We start from the raw sequence: 23,795 nt of genomic DNA, 5'->3' as shown, positions 1-23,795 counted from the left end.
TGAGGTGCGCTTAGTGCGTTTCTGCAAAGCTGTTATACATCCCAGCAAACCACATTTTTGCTTTCCATAAAGCAGGGCGCATAGGCTTTGTCTATAAAATTGCCCATTCTGTCTTCTTTCTTTTTCTTTTTTCTTTTCTGAACAAGAGAGGAGAGAGGGGTCCAAGCTGCATTAATAATGACTAATGAGGCGGTGGAATACAGCAACATACGAAAGGACCCAAAACAAACAAGCCACTAGCCCGTAGCTGGAAGATGATGTGTATCCCATGGTCGGCGTGCCGTGCAAATATGTCCCCGGGGTTTATGCGGCTCCGCGGCCCACGCCATCCCACCGCCCGCCAAGCGCATTCAAGACCGTCGTTCGGTCCTACTCTTTGCACACGAGCGCAAACGTTTTGAGAACATCATCAAACTCTGGGATTATTGGAGGACCTTTCCTTGGATTCTAGGGCCGTGAAATGGGCAGGAAATGGCACGCCGTCGCGGCACTGGGCATGGCGTACGCTGTCGCCGCCGCCGTCGCCGATGGCGACAAGGGCCTCTCCTTCGCCGGCACCATTGCAGGGCCGGAGGAAGCGAGCTCCCCGCGCAAGCTGGCCAGCTTGTACGGAACCACTTATCACCACGTCTGGCCGGTAAGTTTTGTCTGTACAGTTTGTTCAACTCTGTGTTTTTTCCTGGGGAGTTTATTTTGTAAGCTAGCTGTTGTGACCCCTTCTGCATGCACTTCCTTTCTGACGCGTGAATCGTCAGTAACTGGGTTGCATGCCATGTTAATTTGGTCGGCTTTGCTATTTCTCAATTGCCTGAGAAATTTGGGAGCGTCAGTCGATTCCGATGAGGCCCCGTCATGACCTCGATGGAGATGTGGATGACACGACTGTTTCCGGCGTAGGAGAGGATGAGTGGATGACCGTCTGCAAGGTGAGAGAGGGGCTTTTTCGTTTTGGCCGCTGCTTGGATTAGATTGAGCCCGAGCTTGAGACACGGATGCCGCAGCGTCACTGGTGAGGCCTCATCGGGAGGCAAATTTTCGTGATTTGACCATTTTTCGAAAGCTATTCGAGATCTGATCTTAAGTTGGAAAAAAATCGAGATCTGACTCTTTTGCTACCGTCAGAGTTCATGGCAGTAGGGTCTAACAGCCTACCACCAGGGACTTTGGCGATAGGAAACATCTCTACCGCCAAACTGGCTGGCGGTAGCCTGCATAACCCTACCGCCAAGGTGCTTGGCGGTAGGCACGAGCACGCATTGTATTCAATACTTAGGCGAGTTTTGGCGATAGGGCATGCAACCCTACCACCTGGTTCCTCGGCGGTAGGCTGTTATACCCTACCGTCATGGTCCCTGGCGGTAGCAAAAGGGTCAGATCTCAATTTTTTTCCAAACTAGGGTCAGATCTCGAATATGTTTGAAAAAAGGATCAAAACACGAAATTTAGCCTCATCGGGATATGCAGAGGAGCGGCAAGAGGTGGAAGGAAGAAGAACATTTTTTTGAAAAGGGAAGAAAAAGAACTTTTTTTTTGCGGTGGAAGAAGAAGAACATTTGCCGTTAGATTTTTATAATCCAAAGGCAGAAAGATAAAGAAAATCGACCGAAAGTAAAATGATTTTCTGGTGCCTGACCTATACGTGCTCCCTAATTTGATGTATTTTTTTTTACGGAAACGTCTTTATGGCTAGCTTATTAATTTCAAATAACACTTACATCATCGACGAGAAAACGAGAGATCAAACTAGGGGATGAGTTCAACAACATGGTCAATGGATCAATATGTCCCTGTTAAGCAATCATATGAGCGACCATGCTTGGCTCTTTCTTACAATGTTAGAAAAGAACCTTCCTGAAGTCACCACATAACCGCCGACACTCTTCTACAATAGGGCCAATCACCATCACATGATCTACGTTGAGATTAAGAGCATCCACAACGATCAGATTATCCATATGCACAACGATAGAGCTACCTCCAATCAAGAGAGCGAGCTTCAAGCCCTCGGTTAGAGCAGCCACTTCAGCCGAAAAAGCGCCCACAACATGTTCTAGCTTCGCTGTTGGATTTTGGTGCTCCCTAATTTGGTGCATTTGTTTGTATGTAGCCCATGAAATTTGGATGGCGAATTGTGTTAGGGTCATTCATTGGATTCTTCGGGGCAGCATTTGGCAGCGTTGGTGGAGTAGGCGGAGGCGGGATCTTCGTTCCAATGCTAACGTTGATCATTGGCTTTGATCCGAAGTCATCAGCAGCAATGTCAAAATGTGAGGATACAATTTATTTATTGTGCTAGAACTTGTTTTTCATTGTTTAAGAAATATTGTCGTTCTTAATTTTTATATTCAGTTTGCAACGACTCCCTACATAATGGTCATTATTGTGGTATTTTGCATATTGTGACATTATATACCTCCATTCGTAAATAGATGATGTAATCTTCTTCTGTAGATAGATGATATTTTAGAGATGCACAATTTTTAATATGTTTGACCATTCCTTGTTGTATACTTAGTATATAGCATTTTGTACCATGAAAACATTTTTCGTGATAAATCTCACGGTACATTTCCACTTAATAATATAAATTTGTATACATAAGTTAACTTCTGATTTTTTTTACTACACGCTTTCTAGTAAGTCGGCATATTTACGGCTGGGTGTCGTAGCTTGTAATGTGGCTTGGTATGTTCTCCATATTTAGTGTAGAAACATCTGCTCAGATTTTTTTTAATCAAAGTCAAGTGAAACAATTTGAATTTTACCAATAAAGTGTGATCCTGATTTGAAATGACATCATTAGTCTTGAGAAGGTCAAAGTTACCTCTTGCTCTCCGGCAGGTAGATTATCGTATAGCAGTTAAGCATGGATTTGCTCAAATGTACTCTGTTGATCAATTGAACATGGATTTGCTCTTAACATCTATCATAATAATATAACAAGTGAAAATATGAAAACCATCACCAAAGAAGCATGTCCAAGGATGTTATTTTGTGATTGTTTCATTTTTCAAAAAGGAGGAGAAATCCCCCATTTCTAAGAATCTCTTCCCCAGGTATGATCACGGGAGCTGCTGTTTCAACCGTGTATTGCAATCTCAAGCTGAAACACCCAACTTTGGACATGCCAATGATAGACTATGATCTAGCCCTCCTCATACAGCCCATGCTCATGATGGGGGTTAGCATTGGAGTTATTTGCAATGTGATATTCCCCGACTGGCTTGTCACGGTCCTCTTGATCATCCTCTTTCTAGGTTCTCAGTCTTTTCTTCAAACTGCCGATGACACTTTACCCTTTCTAGCAAGTAGCTGACTTCATAATGCATTTTAAATTGAAATTACAGTTACTTCGGTTAAAGCTTTTCTGAAGGGTGTTGAAGCATGGAAGAAAGAGACGGTGATAAGAAGGGTTTGGTAAATTTTTCGTACGTTTTTTTGCGGTACCTATCTTTTAAGGATGCTAACATGTTACTCATTTCAGGAGGCAAAGGCAAAACAACTAGAGCAATCTAGTAAGATCAATACACTTATTCATCATTATTAACAAAATGTAGAAAATTCTTCATATTTTCTTGATTTACCAGATGAAGATACTAGATATACGCCACCGCCTACAGGACCCGATCCTGCATCTGACACAAAAAAACCCACAGATGAAGCGGTGATTTCCCCCCCTACCTAGCAGAGATATCAAGTACTATATATGTATAACACAAGAGCTCGCTTGATGATGTAAGTATCATTTTTTAACCATATGTAGGTATCCATTTGGAAGAACATTTACTGGAAGGAGTTGGGCCTTCTGGCCTCCGTTTGGGTAGCATTCCTTACACTTCAAGTCACCAAGGTGATAAACTAATTCTCTGGTCTACTTCATGTTTTTTATGTCAATGTACATTTGTTTTTATATATAAGACATTGGGCTCCACGCTCTAATTCTTAGTTTTTTCCTACCTTATCTATTAAATATGAATAATCAACCTCAATCTACACATGAGATATTGAAAATTGGAGAATACTACCAGAACCCGATATTAAATTCCAAATACTCTTTTGTGTATATCCTCGCCAGATAGGAATCAAGCAAATATGCCCTTTTTGTCTATTATATTTAGCCATGTGGCTATCATTATTAATTATTATGTAATAAAACTCGTGTTGTATACACAAAATCGTTTGCCAAGCCATGCCAATACAAGACTTAGTGCTTACACTTCCCTCACAAAATTTTAAAATTGTGGATTGGTCCTTATGGTGTCACAATGCCAGTGCAATTACAATAAAGCTAAAGTGCTTCGCACCAACCTTAACAAACAGTTTATCTGTCACACGTGTAAGTTGTAAATTTCAACAATAGCAACATTTAGAAAGAGTGGTAATATTCCTTAGCTAACAAGATAACATGGTTTCATAATATTCAAGACAATGGAAAAGGATGGACATAATTTAAGGTGGGGTGAGCTCCTTCACTTGCCCAACTCAGCCAACAGAAAGATGATCCAACATCCCAGACTACAAGACTGCTTCCTCACCGTTTCACTTCCCCTATCAGACGTAGGAACTCGACCTAGCCAGCGATGCATACATATATAATATATTTTTGGTACAATATTAGGTAGCGCGGCTGCCCCACCTTATCCAATGGGGTGCTCCACCCGTGACTCTAGATAAATCAGGGTGACAAAGTCAAAGTTTTATCTTTTTATGGCCCAGTAAATCATTCGAGAATATAATACATGTTTGATAAAACAATAGCATGACAATGCATCACAAAATATTAGATCAAGGTGATCAAGGAGAGGTAAGATGCCTTTGTGATGATCTAGTCAACTTCTTTGTTATCTTGTCCTAGTTCAACATTGTCACCTACTTACCATAAAAGCAAACATAAGCAAATGTCGGGGGTTGGGTGCGACATATGCCAAAGGATGGCTTATCATGGTGGGGGCGAGTAGAACGTTGCCGGTGCCTGGAAACGGGATGAGGCGAAGACATGCACGCCGGCGAATCTTACCCAGCTTCAGGGCTCTCCGGGGAGATAATACCCCTACTGCTGCTCTGCGGGGTCTCCGCATGATCACTACGGCAAAGTGTTTACACGATTGCTCCTTGAGCTGTTTCCTGAAGGTAGGAGAAGGCAAGGCTAGCTCTCTCCTTCCTATATGGTCTGGTCTAGTGCTAATGGATTCCAACCCTTTGCATGGGTGCCCTGGGGGGTTTATATAGGCCTACCCCCAGGGGTACAATGGTAATCCGGCTGGGCGCGGGCCCAGCCGTCAGTCTCTCTGGCCGCCGTCTTATCCGCCGACTGGTGGGCTCCGCCGACTAGTGGGCCCCGCCGACTGGCTCGGTACGGAGCCGACAGGCCGCGTCCGCCGCAGGCGGGTTTTGCCGGCTGCAGATTACTGTAGCCGTGCTTCTAATGACGCGGGCTCGGTCATGGGGTCGTGGCAACAGCTCCGCCGTCTGGCGGGCGATCACTGTTGCCATTCCCTGTCACATCTGGTTGATGGCGCGTGGGACCCGGGGGAGGAGCTAGCCGACTCCCGGGGGCCGACTCCCAACGAGTCCGACTGGTGGCGCACTTGCCGTCTTCTGGGGTCCCGCTGGCTGGTGGGACCCGCTGCCCCAAGGTCGTACGGACAAGCCGTCGTGGGCGCAGGATTTGGTCCACCGACGCTGATGGCAGGGCTGGCATGGCAACAGTGCCACACCGCACGGAGATCTCCGCGAGTACGGCGTACTGTAGCCATGCCTGCCTCTGGAAAGGGGCAGGAGCAGGCTTCACTGTAGCCACTCCCCTGCCCTATCCCTCTTGATGAGGACAGGGGGTTTGTTGGAGTCGCGGGCCGACTCCCCAAGGCCGGCTTCTCGGTAAGCCGTCAGTCAAGAGTCGGCTTATCCTGAAGTCGTTCCTGGGGCTCGTCCGCGAGTGGCTAGTTGGTTGCCTTGCTGCCGACTTCTCAGAAGGCGGCTCTTCGTCCTGGGGTCTTGAGGGGCGCAGCCTGCCCCAATGTCTTGAAAGGTTCTGGGACTCGGGTTAGCCTACCCGTGGCCCATTACTCCGACAGTAGTCCCCGAAGCTGATGAGGCGCCGCGGACGATCGGCCGAGGAGCCTCAGCAGTTTCTCTTTCCGGGTGCCCGAGACATGGATTTTGCTTGACTTCTGCCGGGCCGACTAGAAGGAGTCGGACTCGCCCAATTCTGACTTGCGCAATATTTCGAATGTCGCGGCGGGATCCAAGTAGCGTGCAGGCTAAGCTTCCTGGCCGCCGCCCGTTCTGGGCCTGTCACGTGGCAATACGCGGCCGGGCCAGTCTGCCAGCCTACGTGCGTGAAGGGACAGGCCTGTAGGCAGGGCCCGCCACTACCACACCTCGGCGCTCGAGCGGATCCTCCGTGGCCCGAGCGGACGGTTGGGATTCCCGTGAAGTTACTGCGCGCAGTAACTTTGGTTGTGGAAACGTGGGGGTCGTGGGGTCGTGGGCGCAGTAAATCCCACGACCGCCCCCTCGGCTTCGCAGCCCATGAGGCTATAAGTAGGGGGAGGAGGGGGACGCGGCGGAGCACGCGCGCCCCTTCTCCACGTTACTCCTTGCTCTTCTTCTTCTTCTTCTTCCTCGCACCGCTGCGCGTCCAAGCTTTGCCGAACGCCGCGGCGATCCGCTCTCGATGAGTTCTTCTTCTGCCGCCGCGCCTCCCTCGGTGCATTCCGGCACCTGGGATGGCTCAGAAGTCCACGACGATCACATCGAGTTCCTCCGCAAGACTCGTCGGCTTCCCGGCGAAGATTACGTGCGGGTACGCCTTGCGCCGAGGGGGGAGATCTCTCCGGCGCCGGAGGAGGGCGAGCGGGTTATCTTCCGCTCGCACTGCCTGCGCGGATTGGGGCTGCCGGCGAGCAGCTTCTTCCGCTCCTTTCTGGAGTTCTACGGCCTCCAGCCGCACCACCTCACGCCCAATACGGTGGTACTGCTGTCCGCCTTCGTGGCCTTGTGTGAAGGCTTCCTCGGAGTCCTCCCCACCCTCGAGCTCTGGGGGGAGTTCTTCTTCTCCAAGCTCGGCACCCAGGCTGCAGGCGTGCCGGCTCAGTGTGGCGCATTCATCGCCATGCGGAGGTTGGGGGCCGACAACCCCTTCCCCACCATCAAGCTAATAAATTCGGTGAAGATGTGGTAGCGTTCGTACTTCTACGTGAAGAGCGTCTTTGCGAGGGGGCGATTGGGTCAACCTGCCGGCCTTCGAAGCCGGCCCACCGGCTGGGAGACTGCCCAACTGGTCGTTCCGGGCCAAGTCGCTGACGCCTGCAGGAGCCGGCGCCGTCGCACGACTCCGAGTGCTGACACAATCGGAGGGCCTGACCGGTCCAGACCTGCTGGCCGCCTTCGTGGCGCGCCGAGTTCTCCCGCTCCAAGGCCGCCCCCACATGATATGCCAAATGAGCGGGCGTCGTGACCCGAGTCGGATGTGCACCAAGGACATGCCTTACGAGGAGGTGGCCTATATGGTGAACTACCTCTTGGATAGCAAGCTGCTGGAGGACTGGCGGTTTGGCAAGGAGCCATACTCCCGCGCCAACCCCCCACCTACAGTGAGTTGCCCTTTCTTTCTTTCTTCGAGTTGTCTTCTTTCTTGCCGAGTTTGTTTTGTGCGACCTGACCAGTCGGCTTTGGTCAGAATCCCCTCCTCCATCCACCAGCCGGCACCTCGGGGCCGGCCCGCGAGTTCCTTGCCGACCGGGCAGAGAGCGACATCGACGACCCCGATCTGGGGGCGACGGCTTTGGAAGACGACGCCGAAGGAGGAGGCGGCCCGTGGCTCGGGGCCAGTCTAGAGGACTGGCCTGACGATGATGAGGAGGTCGCCCCCCGCCCCCGGCCAGGAGCCAGCCATCCCGACGCGGGCTCTTCTGCCATGCCGGGTGCTCCAGGCGGCGGGAAGAAGCACAGGGCTGTGCCGACTTTGTTCGGCAGTCGGCCGAAGAAGCCCAAGAGTTCGGCTGCGGCGACCAAGCGGGACGAGGCGGCCGCGAAGGCCATCCGCTTCCGCAAGGAAGTAAAGAAGCCGCCACTGGTCTCCGTGTGAGTATTCCGTCTTAACACTTTATTCTTTCTCTGTAGCTTTGTCTAAGTCTTTTACTGGCTTCCCTCGCTTCAGGGCTCCCCTCACTCTTGAGAGGGTTGTCGCCGCCTCTGTCATGGGGTCAGCGGAGACGTCCGCCACCACTCGGCGGATTGACCCCGCTGCTGACCTCCGGGAGGCAACGGAGCGGAACGCGCAGGAGAAGCGCAACGAGGAAGAGGCCGCCCGCCTGGAGAAGGTGGAGGCCGATAAGGTGGAGGCCTCCGCCAAGAAGAAACTGGCGGAGGCCAAAGCCGTCGCCGCGACGAAGCGGCAGGCTGAGGAGGCCGCGCACCGCCAATCGGCGGTGTTCGTCACCCCGCTGAAATCTGCGCCGCCGCCTCCGGAATTCACGGGGCAGACTGGGGAAGCCAGCCGCGAGAACCCCGTCATGGAGAAGGAAGGCGGCGACTCCTCCACGCCGGACGTGATCGTTCCGCCGCCGCCTCCGCCGCCGTCTGGGAGCGCGCAAGGCAAACAGCCAGCGGACCCTCCGGTGTCGCTGACTGGAGACGAGGCCGTGGCGAGGCTACTCCTTCAAGTCGGCTCGCCAACGCGCCGCTGTCTTGAGAAAGCGACCTCGGCGCCACGCCCCCTGGAGACCGGCACCGCCAGCTCGGCGATCCCGGATGCCGAAGCGACGAGCGCCACGCCCATTGGGTGGGTGCGGGGAGGCGGCACAGGGCCGCTGAACCAGGCGCTTCTAGACGTCCAAACGAAGCTTCGAGCTGAGGGCGACGCCATCCAGAACTGCACCAAGGCGTACCTGGCATCGCGGGCAGCCGTCCAGGTATGTTTTCTCTTTGGTCCTTGTTTTCTTGTTCCTCTCTATGGGGGCGCGCCGGCGCACCCACTGGGTGTAGTCCCCGAGTTTCGGGCCGGCTGCTGAGCAGGCGGCCTGGAACTCCAATTGGTGAGCTTCAGGTACTAACTTTTGTCTAAAATATTTGTCGCAGGACTACCACAACCTCCGTGTTACTGCCTTCAACCGTAACGTTGAAGAGCTGGGCAAGCGGACCGCCGACTTGTCGGAGAGCCAGAGTAAGTCCTTTTTCTTCTTTGCGGGGGTGCGCTGGCGCACCCGCGGGCTGTAGTCCCTGAGATTCGGGCCGACTGCTGAGCAGTCAGGCCGGATCTCCCAAGCGACCTTCTTTATTGATGACTTAACGCCTTCTTTCTTCCTTCTCTTCAGAAGCCAACGATGTTCTTCAATAGCAGCTGAGCAAAGCCAACTCCGTGTTGCGCGCCAAGGGGGAGGAGTGCAGCAAGCTCGCCACAGAGCGCGATCTGCTGGCCACACAATTGGCAGAGCAGAGGGACCTGCTTGCGAATACGCAAAAGGAGGTGGAAGAGGCGGAAGCCGCCCTCCTGGGCGAGTTCACGAGCGAGCGCTCCTCCTGGACTGACAAAGAGGCAATGATGGCCTCCGGCTTCCATGAGATTGAAGACATTGTTGATGGTGAGTCTCTTTTACTTTCTTTTTTCGAGCTGCCGATTATAAGTCGTGCCGACTCCTGGTTTTTGATTTGCTTCTTCATTTCTTCCGTCTTGGCAGACTTCTTTCTCGGGCATTCGCAGGCTGCCATCCAAGCCATCGAGGCTGATCGTGAAGGTCGGAGGGCGGAAGGCGCAGAGATCGTCACCGACTCTCCCCGAACCCTTGATGAGCATATCCTGAGCATCGAGGCTCGCCTTCGGCCGACTCATCGGATGCTGCGCCGGCTTCAACGTGTCGGCGCCCAGGCGATTGCCGCCCTGTGGTCGGACATGCAGGCTCCGCGCACCCCGGTCGGACTGTCGACTGGCTGGAGGTCGCGGCTGGTCGTCTTGAGGCCTGGAAGGGTTCCTCGGCCCGAGCTGGAGCGCGCCGGGCCTTAGAGTTCGTCAAGGCGTGGTATCCGGGGCTGGACTTAGACCGGCTGGCCACACTCCGGTCGGAGGCCCAGCCGGAGCTGGAAGCCGTGGAAGACGCCCTCGTCAAGCATGCTGTGGCGATCGCCGAGTACACCGACACCAGCATCTTCGTCCCCGAGCGGTCTGAAGACGGCGAGGAGGTACCGCCGGAGTGGTTTGGGATGAACCCAGACTACGGCGAGGACTCGGCGGAGGTGATCGGCTCCAGTGTCGAGGAGGAAGGCGAGGCGGAGGACGGAGGCGAGACGGAAGCACCAGAAGACGGAGCAGACGGCCAGCCTCAGCTCGACCGCGCCTCCAGCAACGAGCCGTGTGCGACCAAGCCGACTGCCGCCGGAGGCAATCAAGCCGAGACTGCCCAGCCGGCCGCCCCAACGCCTGGCGCTGCCGCCTCTTCCGACCCTCCAAATCCGTCTGCCGCTTCCTAAGCTGCCGCCTTATCTTTATTTTATCTGCTTTAGTAGTCTTTGAAGAACTTGTTAATTCGCACAATTCCACCCGCGGGGTGTATTTTGAACTTCTGCTCGAAGATTCGGCCAAGGGCCTATATTATGTAAATATTTACCCGAACTCTATCTTTTCTTGCTCGTCGCTCTTTTGGCCTTTTCCTTTGCCGCTTTCCCTTAGTTGCCTGTCTTTCCTGACTTTTGGCCTTTTCCTTTGCCAGTCGGACAGCCGCTCTGCGGACTGCCGTTGGATCAAATGCTTGGCTACTTTGGGAAGGCAAGTACTTAGCCGTTTTTAGAGTTTTTGAGCAAGTTGAATAGAAGGCGGCAAGCCGACTATTCAAGAGTCGGTTTGCAAAAAAAGGCTGGAAGCCGTCTTAAGCTATGTTTTATGCTTTGAGTCATTAGCCATTTTTCATGCGAACACCCATTCTACCTTACTCCTGCCCACCGTACAGTCGCTCTGCGAGCTGCGGCTTCTGACAGGAGATGGCTTAGGCGCCACACACTACTTGTCCGGCTGCAGGAAGCATTTCATAGTGCAAGGCAGCAAGTCCCCGGGCCGACCTGTCGAGCCCGGTGCCAGGCGGCATAACAAAGAGTAATATACTCGTAGGCGTAATTTTTATCATATAGACAAAAGAGGGCAGTCCCCGAGCTCGTCTCGGGGGGCCCGAAGCCTTGGTACTTTAATACAAAAGGTAGCGTGGTACATACTGCATTAACTGTAAAATCTTTGGAGGAGATTTGCATTCCATGGCCGCTCCGTCTCTTTGCCGGAGTCGTCCCTCTTGCGTGCTCGGGGCTTCTGAGCGTCAATCAGGTAGTAGGAGTCGTTGCCCAGTACTTTGCTGATGATGAAAGGGCCTTCCCAAGGCATCGACAGCTTGTGCTGGCCGGCTGTTCGCTGGATCAGTCGGAGCACAAGGTTGCCCTCTTGGAAAGATCTCGGCTTGACCTTCCTGTTGTAGTATTGGCGCAGGTTCTGCTGGTAGATGTTGGACCGGCTGAGTGCCAACAGCCGGCCCTCTTCCAGCAGATCGACGCCGTCTTGATGTGCTTCTTCTGCTTCCTCCTCGGTGTACATGGTGACTCGCGGGGAGTCGAACTCTATGTCCGTTGGGATGACGGCTTCAGCACCGTAGACGAGGAAGAAAGGCGTAAAGCCGGTTGACTTGTTTGGAGTCGTGCGCAGGCTCCAGAGGACGGCTGGCAACTCATCGAGCCAGCAGCCAGCCGAACGCTCCAGAGGCTCGACCAGTCGGGGCTTGATGCCGGATAGGATGAGGCCGTTTGCTCGCTCCACCTGGCCGTTTGACTGTGGATGGGCGACGGACGCTAGGTCTAGTCGGATGCCCTGTGTTGCGCAAAAACGGGCCAAAGCGCCTTTGGAAAAATTTGTGCCGTTGTCGGTGATGATGCTGTGTGGTATGCCGTACCGAATTGTGATATCGGAGATGAAGGTCATGGCAGTCGGACCGTTCAGTTTCTTGATTGGCTTTGCTTCTATCCACTTGGTGAACTTGTCCATTGTGACAAGTAAGTGAGTTAAGCCACTTCGTGCCGTCTTGAATGGTCCCACCATGTCTAGACCCCAAACTGCGAAAGGCCAGGCAATGGGGATGGTCTTGAGTGCAGAAGCCGGCTGATGCGGCTTGGAGCGGAACTTCTGGCACCCTTTGCATTTTTGGACCAATTCCTTGGCCTCTTCTAAGGCCATTGGCCAAAAGAAGTCGTGTCGGAAAACTTTTGCGACGAGTGCTCTTGAAGCCGCATGATGGCCGCACTCGCCTTGGTGGATGTCTTTGAGAATTGCTTGGCCTTGCTCTGGCTCTACGCAACGCTGGTAGACACCAGTGACGCTGCGCCTGACCAGCTCTCTGTTGACTATGGTGTAGGCTGCCGCTCGACGTTGTACTTGCCGAGCTAAGGTCTCATCAGTTGGCAGCTCTTTGCTCACCAGAAATTTGAGTATGGGCTGGGCCCATGAGGGTGCTGCTATTTCTTCGGCTGCCAGAACTGCGACTTGGACGAGGGCGGCTGGGCTGGGAGGCGGCGGGTTGGAGTCAACAACCGCTTGCTGGGTTAACGAAGTCCCCGGGCCGACTGGCGCGGCTCTTGGGCCGAGTTCTGGAGTCTTCGAGCCCGCCGCCGCCGTCCCCGGGCCGGGTTCTGCAGTCCCTGGGCCGGCCCCGACTGTGGCGGCTTTGGAACCGACTGTCGAAATCCCCGTACCATCTGTCGGGGCTCTGGAGTCGGATCCGACTTCTTCGGGAGGAGCCGGCACGAAGATGGAGTCTGATTCTGGTGAAGGCTTGACAGATGGCTTGAGGAGGCGTTGAAGGGCGACGCTGGATGGTATTGCTTGGCGGGTAGAGCCGATTCATGCCAAGGCGTCTGCTTGGTCGTTGTCATTTCTTGGCACATGGAGGAATTCGCACCCCTCGAAATACCCACTGAGTTGTTGCACGACGAAACGGTAACTTGCCATGTTTGCATCTTTGGCGTCCCAGTCGCCAGACGACTGCTGGACCACTAAGTCCGAGTCGCCATAACACAGGATCCGGCGAATACCAAGTTCTTTGGCAAGCCGGAGCCCGTGAATGAGCGCCTCGTACTCGGCGACGTTGTTGGAGGCAGCAAAATGGATTTGCAGTGCGTATTTGAGCTTGTCGTCTTTAGGAGAAGTGAGGACAACGCCGGCTCCCAAGCCGGTGCGCATCTTGAAGCCGTCGAAATGCATCCGCCAATGGGTGGAGTCGGGCGCTGGAGGTAGGTACTGGGTCTCGGCCCAGTCGACGAGAAAGTCGGCCAGTGCTTGTGACTTGATGGCGGTGCGGGGCTGGTAGTGGATGGTGTAGGGAGCCAGCTCTATGGCCCACTTGGCCACTCGGCCAGAAGCATCTCGGCTTCCGATGATCTCGTCAAGCGGGGCCGTGCAGACCACGGTGATTAGATGCTCTTAAAAGTAAGGCTTCAATTTCTTGGCGGTAAAGTGCACGCCATAGCACATCTTCTGGTAGTGGGGATAGTTCTGCTTGGAGGCTGACAGCACTTCGCTCAGGTAATATACCGGTCTCTGGACAGGTAGTGCCTTGCCTTCCTCCTTGCGTTCTACTACAATGACCATGCTGACTACCCGGCTGGTGGCGGCGATGTACAGGAGCATAGGTTCCTTAGGAGTCGGAGCCACCAGAACGGGTGGAGTAGTCAGCATCTTTTTCAACTGGAGAAAAGCTTCATCCACCTTGTGGTTCCACTCGAAAAAAGTGGTCTTCTTCATGAGTTGGTATAAGGGGAGATCTTTCTCGCCCAGCCGACTGATGAATTGGCTGATGGACGCCAAGCAGCCGGTGAACTTTTGCACGTCCAGCAGTCGGCTGGGTACCTCCATCCTCTCGATGGCCTTGATCTTTACAGGGTTGCACTCTATGCCGCGTTCAGAGACCAGGAAGCCAAGGAGTTGGCCGGCTGGTACTCCAAAAACGCACTTCTCGGGGTTGAGCTTGATCTGGAATCGGCGCAGGTTCTCAAAGGTCTCCTTGAGGTTTTCCAGCAGTGTTCCACGCTTTTCCGTCTTCACCACCACATCGTCCACGTAGACGTGGGCGTTTCTCCCGAGTTGCTTGAGGAGGCACTTCTGCATGCAATGCTGAAAGGTGGCGCCGGCATTCCTCAAGCCGAACGTCATGGTGTGGTAGCAGAAGGCTCCAAACGGCGTGATGAAGGCGGTCTTTAGTCTGTCAGCCGGGTTCAGCTTGATCTGGTGATATCCTGAATATGCATCCAAAAAACTCAACAGCTCGCATTCGGCGGTGGAGTCTATCACCTGATCAATTCTTGGTAGAGCAAACGGGTCCTTGGGGCAGGCCTTGTTGAGGCTCGTGTAGTCAATACACATTCGCCACTGCTTGTTCTTCTTCAGTACCAGGACCGGATTTGCTAGCCACTCTAGAAAGAATACTTCCATAATGAAGCCGGCTACTAGGAGTCGGGCTATTTCTTCTCCAACAACTCTTCTCTTCTCTTCTGACAGGCGGCGCAGGGGCTGCCTGACCGGCTTTGCATCAGATCGGACATGTAACTTGTGCTCGGTGAATTCCGTCGGTACACCTGGCATGTCTTTGGGGGACCATGCGAAGATGTCCCGATTCTCACGGAGGAAATCGACGAGCTCGCCTTCCTATTTGCTGTCGAGGTTTGCGCCTACGACAGCGTACCTCTCTGGGCGCTCCGGGTCCAAGGGTATCTTCTTTGTCTCCTTGGTCGGCTTGAACGAACCCTCGGCCTCTGACTCCTTTGGGTTAGGCGACACCTCTGGCTGCTTGCCGGCCATCGCCACAACCCATTCAAGGAGTCGCTTCTCGGCTGCGATCACCAGGGACTCGGCTAGCCGACTGCTCTCAGCCGCACAGGCAGACGACTTCCAGTAGTCGCCGGCTACGGTCAGAATTCCCCTGGAACTAGGCATCTTCATTTTGAGGTAGGCATAGTGGGGGACTGCCATGAACTTGGCCAGGGCGGGTCGGCCAAGTAGTGCATGGTATGGGCTCTCGAGGTCCACCACCTCAAACCAAACTGACTCTCAGCGGAAGTGATCCTTGTCTCCAAAGAGGACATCCATCAGGATCTTGCCAATTGGTGAGCAGGAAAGCCCAGGAACAATGCCGTGGAACACAGTCCGATTGTTCTGAAGCTGTCTTTGCTTGATTCCTAACTTCTCCATGGTGTCCTTGTACAAGATGTTGATGTTGCTGCCTCCATCTATCAGAACTCGCGAGAAACAAGCAGCTCATCTATCCATGGCAAAGGTGGCATCTAAGACCAAAGCATAAGATCCTGGACTTGGCATCACCTCTGGGTGATCAGCTCTGCTCCAGCTGATAGGCTTCTCGGACCAGTGCATGAACTCTGGTGTCTCTGATGCTACTGCATTCACCTCTTGTCGCTGCAGTCGCCTACTGCGTTGATCATCAGCCATACTGGTAAACACCACGTAGGCTCCGTGCTCTTCGGGGTATTCGTCTTGTACTACGCCGACTGGCCTGACAGCCGGCTGCTGGGGCGGAGGCGGAGGCGGCTGCCCAGCAGGCGGGGAAGGTAAGAGGCCATCTCCCTTGGCGATCCTGGTGAGCCAGTGGCACTTCCGGGTGGTGTGGTTTGATGGCTTCGCGCCGCTATGGAATTTGCAAGGACCATCCAAGGTCTGCTCGTATGAGAAGGCCGGCAACCAGTTGGGCTTGCCACCTTTCTGTCGCTTAGGTGGAGGCTGCCCATCCGGCTGCTGGGCTTCAACCGTCGCGACCTGCCGGCTGCTGGAAGCCGGCTGCGGGGTCTTGCGCTTGTGGTCGCTCTGCTGTTGCCGCCGACTGGCGTCTCCCGCCGGAGTTCTTGGAGCCTGAGGGGCCACTTTGCCAGTTGCGCTAACTTGAATCTCCTCCTTCATGGAGGAGTCGGCCGTGGCGTACTTGTCTGCTATGATCAGCAGCTCGTCGAGGGTTTCTGGCTCGTCGCAGAGGAGCTTGTGCTTGAGGAGGGTGCCTTCTCTGCACCCGGCTGTGAAGTACTCGATAGCCTGCACCTCGTGCACGCCCTCGCAGGAGTTCCGAAGCTCGGCCCAACGCGTGAGGTAATCGCGAGTCGACTCGTTGGGACCTTGCATGCACAAGGAAAGCTGTCGAGGCTTGGGAGGACGCTTGTACATGCTGGTGAAGTTGCGGACGAATGCTTCGGTGAAGTCAACCCAGCTGTTGATGCTGCAGGGCTTCAGGCTATTCAGCCATGTCTGGCCCGTGTCCTGGAGCATGAGCGGAACGTATTTCACGGCGACGCGCTTGTTGCCGTTTGCTATGCTGACAGCCGTGGAGTAGTCGACCGGCCAGTCTTCCGGCTTCACGGAGCCGGTGTACTTGGGCGTGTTTCTTGGGAGCATGTACCCTTTGGGAAAGGGCTCGTCTTGAATGCGGGGCCCGAAAAAAGGCGGACCCAACTCGTCTTCTTCTTCTAGCGCCAGGGATCGGTGAAGTCGGTCGATCCGGTGGCGGGCGTCGTTTTCCCCGACTCCCTCGCGGCAGCCAAGGCGGTCGCCGAGAGTCGGATGATCAACAGGAGGCAGGGAGACTCGCCTTTCCTTACGCGGAGGGTGAGGCGGACAGTCGTCCCGTCGTTCCACTGCTCTCGGGCGGCCGTCTTGGTCGCGCTCTATGGTAATGTGAGTCCGACTGTGGCTAACAGTCGGATCCTTGTCTCTTCTCCCTCGGACACCGCCAGTCGACGTCCGAGACGTCGCGCCTTGATCTCGTTGAAGGTCGTCGTTTTGCCGCTGCGGCGCCTCCGTGCGACAGTCGGCCTCGTTCTGCGTGGCAGCCGCGTCGAGGAGCCGCTGGACTCGCTCCATCATCAGGCGGCGCTCTTCGCCCTCGAAATTGTCCAGCTCGTACAGGCGTACACAGGGCGACTTGCCCCGAACAGGTTGGCGATGGCTACGCCGCGCTGCTGGACCGAGCCGAGGCGGCTGGGCCCAGCTGGGGCTGGCGAGCCACCAACAGCGCGATCCATCTCCCGCTGGTAGGCTTCTGACAAGCGTCTCATGCTAGCCAGCTTCTTCGCGCCTTCGACGAGCTGAAGGCGGCGCGCCTCCAACGTTTCCGCGTCAGCGTCTTCCGGAATGGACGCAGTCAGGTCTTGTAGCGCCGCACCAAGTGGGTCATGCGCTCCTCCGCCGAGAGGTTCGTCATGACTAATGACGAGCACCTCGGTGACGGTGCTTCTGTCGCTCTCCGCGTGAGGGAGAGGTTCGTCGTAGACCACCACATTAGTGGGGAATGCGTCGAGCGACGCGGTGTCGGAGTCGACCAGCATCGGGTCGGTGGAGCCTACAGACTCCAAGTCCATGATAGGCTCGCCGGAGACGTGGAGTTGATCGAGGAGGCCCGCGAGGAGGCTCTCAGAGCCGCCCGTGCCTGCGTTGGATGCAGGTTCGTCGGAGAGTCGAACCTCGCCGACAAGTTCGGCGAGGCAGCTGGCTGCATAGGCGATCTCAACGCCGTGCAGCACGTCAGCACTGACTCTGTCTGGCGTGCCTGGCTGGCTGCGCTCGCCAGGGAGGAAAAGGGTTCCCGTCCAGAACAGGTCTCCGGACGGCGGTGCACCAGGCCCCACGGTGGGCGCCAAATGTCGGGGGTTGGGTGCGACATATGCCAAAGGATGGCTTATCATGGTGGGGGCGAGTAGAACGTCGCCGGTGCCTGGAAACAGGATGAGGCAAAGACATGCACGCCGGCGAATCTTACCCAGCTTCAGGGCACTCCGGGGAGATAATACCCCTACTGCTGCTCTGCGGGGTCTCCGCATGATCACTACGGCAAAGTGTTTACACGATTGCTCCTTGAGCTGTTTCCTGAAGGTAGGAGAAGGCAAGGCTAGCTCTCTCCTTCCTATATGGTCTGGTCTAGTGCTAATGGATTCCAACCCTTTGCATGGGTGCCCTGGGGGGTTTATATAGGCCTACCCCCCAGGGGTACAATGGTAATCCGGCTGGGCGCGGGCCCAGCCGTCAGTCTCTCTGGCCGCCATCTTATCCGCCGACTCCTGGGGCCCGCCGACTGGTGGGCCCCGCCGACTGGCTCGGTACGGAGCCGACAGGCCGCGTCCGCCGCGGGCGGGTCTTGCCAGCTGCAGATTACTGTAGCCGTGCTTCTAATGACGCGGGCTCGGTCATGGGGTCGTGGCAACAGCTCCGCCGTCTGGCGGGCGATCACTGTTGCCATTCCCTGTCACATCTGGTTGATGGCGCGTGGGACCCGGGGGAGGAGCTGGCCGACTCCCGGGGGCCGACTCCCAACGAGTCCGACTGGTGGCGCACTTGCCGTCTTCTGGGGTCCCGCTGGCTGGTGGGACCCGCTGCCCCAAGGTCGTACGGACAAGCCGTCGTGGGCGCAGGATTCGGTCCACCGGCGCTGATGGCAGGGCTGGCATGGCAACAGTGCCACGCCACACGGAGATCTCCGCGAGTACGGCGTACTGTAGCCATGCCTGCCTCTGGAAAGGGGCGGGAGCAGGCTTCACTGTAGCCACTCCCCTGCCCTATCCCTCTTGATGAGGACAGGGGGTTTGTTGGAGTCGCGGGCCGACTCCCCAAGGCCGGCTTCTCGGGAAGCCGTCAGTCAAGAGTCGGCTTATCCTGAAGTCGTTCCTGGGGCTCGTCCGCGAGTGGCTAGTTGGTTGCCTTGCTGCCGACTTCTTAGAAGGCGGCTCTTCGTCCTGGGGTCTTGAGGGGCGCAGCCTGCCCCGATGTCTTGAAAGGTTCTAGGACTCGGGTTAGCCTATCCGTGGCCCATTACTCTGACAGCAAATACACACAAAAATGAGTTACTAAGTGCAGGAAAAAATATGCGCGAAGATGGAGAGATCCAGAATAGGGTTGGAATTGCAAAATTTGGTTTTATATTAGTATTGAATATAAAAGAATTACCACATGATGAAATTGACATGGAAGGTTAATCTACGTGAAAGAGAAAAATGCCATCGTCTTACAAGTGGCAAATGGGACCAATAATCACTCCAGCATAACCGATAACTTGACTGTTTATGAAAGCAACAAGTGAAAATATGCACTAATGATTGTCCATTGGCATGATACATAAAACATAAAGGTCTCATGTACGCCTATTCAAAGGTGTAGTTATGCCCCAAGGCTGCTTGGGCCATTACCTAGGTCATGTCGCTGGATTTTGATTGTAGCACATTCGACATTGTTTAACAATGTAGCACGTGTTCGGCCTGGGCTTGCTCGGGCCTGGCCCTGTCCTGGCTGTGCCACTGCACCTATGATTAGTTCGTGAGTGAGACCATAGATCAGACAACACATGTGGATATCATGTGTAAGATCAGGGTTACATCAAAACTAATGCACGACATGCTTGAGTTTTGTTATCCATGGGTTCTATATTTTTTTCTCCCTCTGATCCTTTATAATTCAAGGTCACCAAATGGATTGCTTCTATTATTTATTTTTCTCCTCTCTGATTAATGTGAGACTCTTTAGGAAGAATGTAATTAGTATTGATATAGTAATGTAATAATAAATAATGAAATTTACCATTGGTATTTTTGCATATCGGTTTTTGGGAACTCTAAAAATAATGATGTTAGAGAATTCTAGCATATCCCCTAGCATGAACTTCCAAAAGCCACTCATTGGGAGCCTCCCAAAAAATCAGGGTATTGGGAGGTTCTCTTCTAGCATATCCCCTAAACTTATATCATAATAAGTTCTGTTAGCTAATTATCACTCCTTTATGCATACAAACATCATTTCAGCTACACTATTTATGTCATATTAATTCAATCATTGATGTTCAGCCATACAAATCCAACAACATTTCAATCCATAATTTTTAAATCTTGAAATTTTAAAATTCAAATTAAGAAAAAACATAGGTCCAAGTGAAGTAAATAATTTAATAAAAACATGATGGTGCATGTATGAACTTGCCATGAAGTTCCCACAAGGGCTCCACAGGGTCATCTTAAAGTTGCTTACGCATATGTCAGTCTTCAACCTTTCTACGCGCTTTAAGAGATCTCTATATTATGTCTTTATGATGCTCAAGCATTCCAGGTATTCGTATTTAATAATACATAAAGTTCTCGTTTTTGGCCTCTCTCATTCTCTATTATCTTTTATGCATGATTATATTTTTGTCATGGTCCTTCATAGTGTCTTTTGGTCCCATAATCTATTAGAACTGCTAACAATTGCAAAGCAACCTTGCAACACACTAAAGGCTCTTTCAACATTCTTTCTAATAGCTTATTTATCCTTGGCAAGCTCTTTTGTTGCCTTCGGGGTATGTGTTCACAAATCTGGACCATGAGAGATAGATATCATCTGCAAGATAGTGTCACATATCATACTAGTGACCATTTACTTGAAAGATGCAAGGTGGAGCATTCCCAACAAAAAGACTTACAAACAAAGGAGAAATTTGTTGGATTTGAGGTCATTATAAGAGCTAGGCATACCAAAGTAACAATGCCAAATCCATAGATTGAGGGATGCAACGACTTCAAGTATGATTCTTGAATCATGACAACGACTAGGGAATCACCCATGCCACGTTGTAGGGCAATTCCTCCATCTTTAGCACATGCAATCCATGCTCTCAAGCATCCTCGGGAACCCTAATTGATGTACCAATATCCATCAGCCTTGGAATGTCGTCTACATTGGTTGTTCTCAAGTACTCACTTCCGCAGAGCTCAATCACAAACTTTGCAAATTTCCCTACGCTCTTGATGGTGTCTTCATCTATGGTGTAAAGGTATTCATTTGTAGCTTCAGCTGGGGATCTATGATCATGCGCATTGCTGACATTATCTTCTAAGAAGCACATGTGCCAAGTTCTTTGGTTACATTTCTCTTCTGCTTGAGATAATCATGATTGTGTTCGACAACAGTTGCAATTCACAGGAAGAGCTCACTAGACATTCTAAAACGTTGCATGAGGAGTGCGTCGGGATACACCAAGTAATCCCTTATGAGACACGCATCAACTTCTTCCTAATACAGAAGATTGCACACACGCCCTGGCTGAGAACCATGCCTAAGTATTTTGTTGGTCTCCTCGTCGTGAATGATTAAGTTCCACCCCCATCTTGAATTCATCTTCCTCCTCCTCCTCCTCGGATGAAAGTCTGAGAAAAACTCCCAAACAAGACTCCTCATTTGTGCATTGAATTAAACAATTAAACGGATGCAAATCTTCAAATGCAGTTTTGCTAAAAATGAAAAGAAAAAGCATGCAACCATTTAGTTGAACACTTTGTGTGCGTCGCCGACGGAAGCTCGTGGTGGCCTACGGGAGCTCAAGGAGGCTGGGAAGTGTGTATGGGGGATTGAGCTGATTCTCCGCCTTGCTGAAGCTCGTGGCACGGCATGGCGCAACATTGCCTCCCTAAACGGCTACACGTGCGGCAACGGTGGTGAAGAGAGTTTCAGCTCATGTGGTTGGGAATAGTGGAAGCGAGGATACTCGTCTCGGATGGCATGTGGTGTCTCCGGTGGGAGGAGGAGGGACGGCGATGGTTCCGATGATGATGATAGAAGGTAGTGACCGGGCAGTGAAATTTCTGCCACGGCATTTTCTTGTTTCGGAGTGGGATTGAGATGCCCAAAACTTCCCCGAGTATTAGGAGCTAGATGATAATTTTTGGGAGGCCCCAAAAACTTTTGGGGGTCTGCCAGAGTAATAATTGAAGTCCTTTTGGGAGTTGTAGGTGTTTGAGGTGTTTGTTAGAATTGCTTTTAGTACTGTTTTCGGAGAAACTGTAATCCTTAGGTTATCCGTAGTGCAAAGTATCATACACTAATATCATGCATATTGCAACTCCATAGTACATAGTATCATAGGTTAGTATTTTATATGATCTTATTTACTGTTTTGCATGACGCATGGTAGCACATCACTTTATTCTTTCATGCATGCAGAACTACGTGGCAACTTGCTCCACATGGTACTGGGTTTTGACTGTCCTTCAGGTAAACCTAACTGCGTTTCTTCACCTCATTAATCAACCACATTCCATACAAAATTGATCCATAGTTACGACTTTTATGGTTCTGGGATTCAAGGAAGTTTCTATGCCAATGGCATTGCTGCAAGATTTTAAAGATTAATTTGGATACATTCTATACGAATGAAACGATCTAAATCGAAAGCTATTATTTTTTAAAGTAATTATATGTGAACAAAGAGTATGCATGTACATTAGACTATTGGAGATGGAACAATTAAATTGGGGTATGCATGTGCTACAAAATAATTGTAGTGGATGATGAAGTGGTACATTTTATGATGTGAAGGGCTGCATGCTGAGAAAATTAGACTTAATGTGGATCAACTATTTGTGTATTATAGACTTGAAAGCAATTCTCTCGCAGGTTGTAACCATTATCCTTTTTGTCTTCGCTTTCGATTTGCATCTTCGTTGCAACAACTAAGGCCCTGTTCGGTACCGCTCCGCTCCACAACTCCAGGAGCGGAATTGGCGGAGCTGCGGTTTCCCCTCTCCGCAGATTCTGGAAGCGGGTGATTACCGAACAGGGCCTAACATACATATTGTTGTCATCTTGTATCATCTCGTAGTCAGCGCTTCATATTACAGCCATCCCTCCCGTGTTACACTAACACAGCTCCTTACCTGTTGGATATGTAAGCAGATCCCGGTGTCAGTTGGAGTGTCCATGTACCAGGCAGCAGGTTTGGTGCAAGGGAAGAGGGCGCTATCATCAAGAGCAAACAATCAAACCAGCCCGAAAGCTCATCAGATATTAGTATACTGCTTGTTTGGTGTCACCGCCGGTGTCCTTGCCGGTCTGCTTGGGGTCGGTGGGGGCGTCGTCATGGGGCCTCTCTTCCTGGAGCTCGGTATCCATCCTCAGGTGAAAAAGAGAAAAAATACTTTGTTCATCGCAGAAACAAAAACTTTGTTTACCAGATGCTTCAACCATTTGATGGTGTTCTATTTGTACTTTTCATTCATTCATTCATCGCATATTTGAGCTGTTGGTATGTGCCATTACACTGGTGCAGGTCTCGAGTGCGACGGGCAGCTTTGCGATGATGTTCTCATCTTCCATGGCGGCCGTGGAATACTACCTCCTGAAACGGTTCCCTGTACCGTACGGTACTGTCTCTTTCTCTGTTTCTCCTATGGGGGTAGTGATCATGCACTGCTATCTTACTATTTTTGTCTGAAATTTGTGCAGCTCTCTTCTTCACTAGCCTGACATTTGTTGCCGCGATTGTTGGCCAGCGGGTCGCAAGGAAACTGGTCAATTGGCTAGGGCGGGCATCATTTATCATCTTCATATTGTCCTCCATGATCTTCGTCAGCGCGATTTCTCTAGGTACCTTTACCGGTTACCCTCTCACTGCAACCATTCCATTCAGGTTACGTGGTCTCATACCCAATACAAGAAGCTCTTAAATCTACTGTCTTCAGGTGGAGTCGGCATCTCCAAGACGACTCACAAGATGGCGCGGCACGAGTACATGGGATTCGGCAACATTTGCAACTATCATGCGTAGGAAGGACGCATACAAGAACAGCGTGATGATTGTGCAGTTTCAGTGGATGGAATGCTGTGATGTTTGCTTGCAGATGCCAAGTTAAACCACATGGCCAGGAGATAAGAATTCCAGCCAGTACCTCCAACGTACGAGTTGTATTTGCTAGTCACCCAATGTAAATGTACCTTCAGATGGATAAACCGTAATTCTTAATAGATTTATGCTATTTCTGAC

At 52.3% G+C, this 23,795-nt stretch overlaps 2 protein-coding genes across 5 annotated transcripts; both read left to right on the top strand.

Annotated features, from left to right (window-relative positions):
• The first annotated feature begins 269 nt into the window (after positions 1-269).
• On the top strand, positions 270-23,787 carry LOC125552052 (sulfite exporter TauE/SafE family protein 3). Of its 3 annotated transcripts, none has more exons than XM_048715513.2 (12): positions 270-637; positions 2,108-2,267; positions 3,057-3,257; positions 3,348-3,400; positions 3,485-3,515; positions 3,588-3,664; positions 3,764-3,850; positions 21,977-22,027; positions 22,709-22,930; positions 23,082-23,175; positions 23,258-23,398; positions 23,494-23,787. In XM_048715513.2, exons 1-12 carry the CDS (start codon positions 461-463, stop codon positions 23,577-23,579), a joined length of 1,380 nt encoding a protein of 459 aa, XP_048571470.2. In that variant the 5' UTR covers positions 270-460; the 3' UTR covers positions 23,580-23,787. The 3 variants fall into 3 exon arrangements, with proteins under 3 accessions (XP_048571470.2, XP_048571473.2, XP_048571469.2); XM_048715512.2 differs by having other exon boundaries at positions 271-637; positions 3,348-3,412; XM_048715516.2 differs by lacking the exon at positions 21,977-22,027 and having other exon boundaries at positions 3,348-3,412.
• LOC147976158 (uncharacterized) lies at positions 3,872-12,206 on the top strand. 2 transcript variants are annotated; one of them, XM_087518582.1, is made up of 5 exons: positions 3,872-7,595; positions 7,682-8,915; positions 9,082-9,166; positions 9,318-9,584; positions 9,681-12,206. In XM_087518582.1, the coding sequence occupies exons 2-4, from the start codon at positions 8,202-8,204 to the stop codon at positions 9,338-9,340; spliced, it is 822 nt and encodes a 273-aa protein (XP_087374708.1). In that variant the 5' UTR covers positions 3,872-7,595; positions 7,682-8,201; the 3' UTR covers positions 9,341-9,584; positions 9,681-12,206. The 2 variants fall into 2 exon arrangements, with proteins under 2 accessions (XP_087374708.1, XP_087374707.1); XM_087518581.1 differs by having other exon boundaries at positions 3,872-8,915.
• Positions 23,788-23,795: the final 8 nt, after the last annotated feature.

This window comes from Triticum urartu, chromosome 4A (assembly GCF_056163025.1).
Source record: "Triticum urartu cultivar PI428250 chromosome 4A, HENAU_Tu73, whole genome shotgun sequence".
In the NCBI taxonomy this organism is placed as follows: domain Eukaryota; kingdom Viridiplantae; phylum Streptophyta; class Magnoliopsida; order Poales; family Poaceae; genus Triticum; species Triticum urartu.
This window is presented reverse-complemented; position numbering and strand designations above follow the sequence as displayed.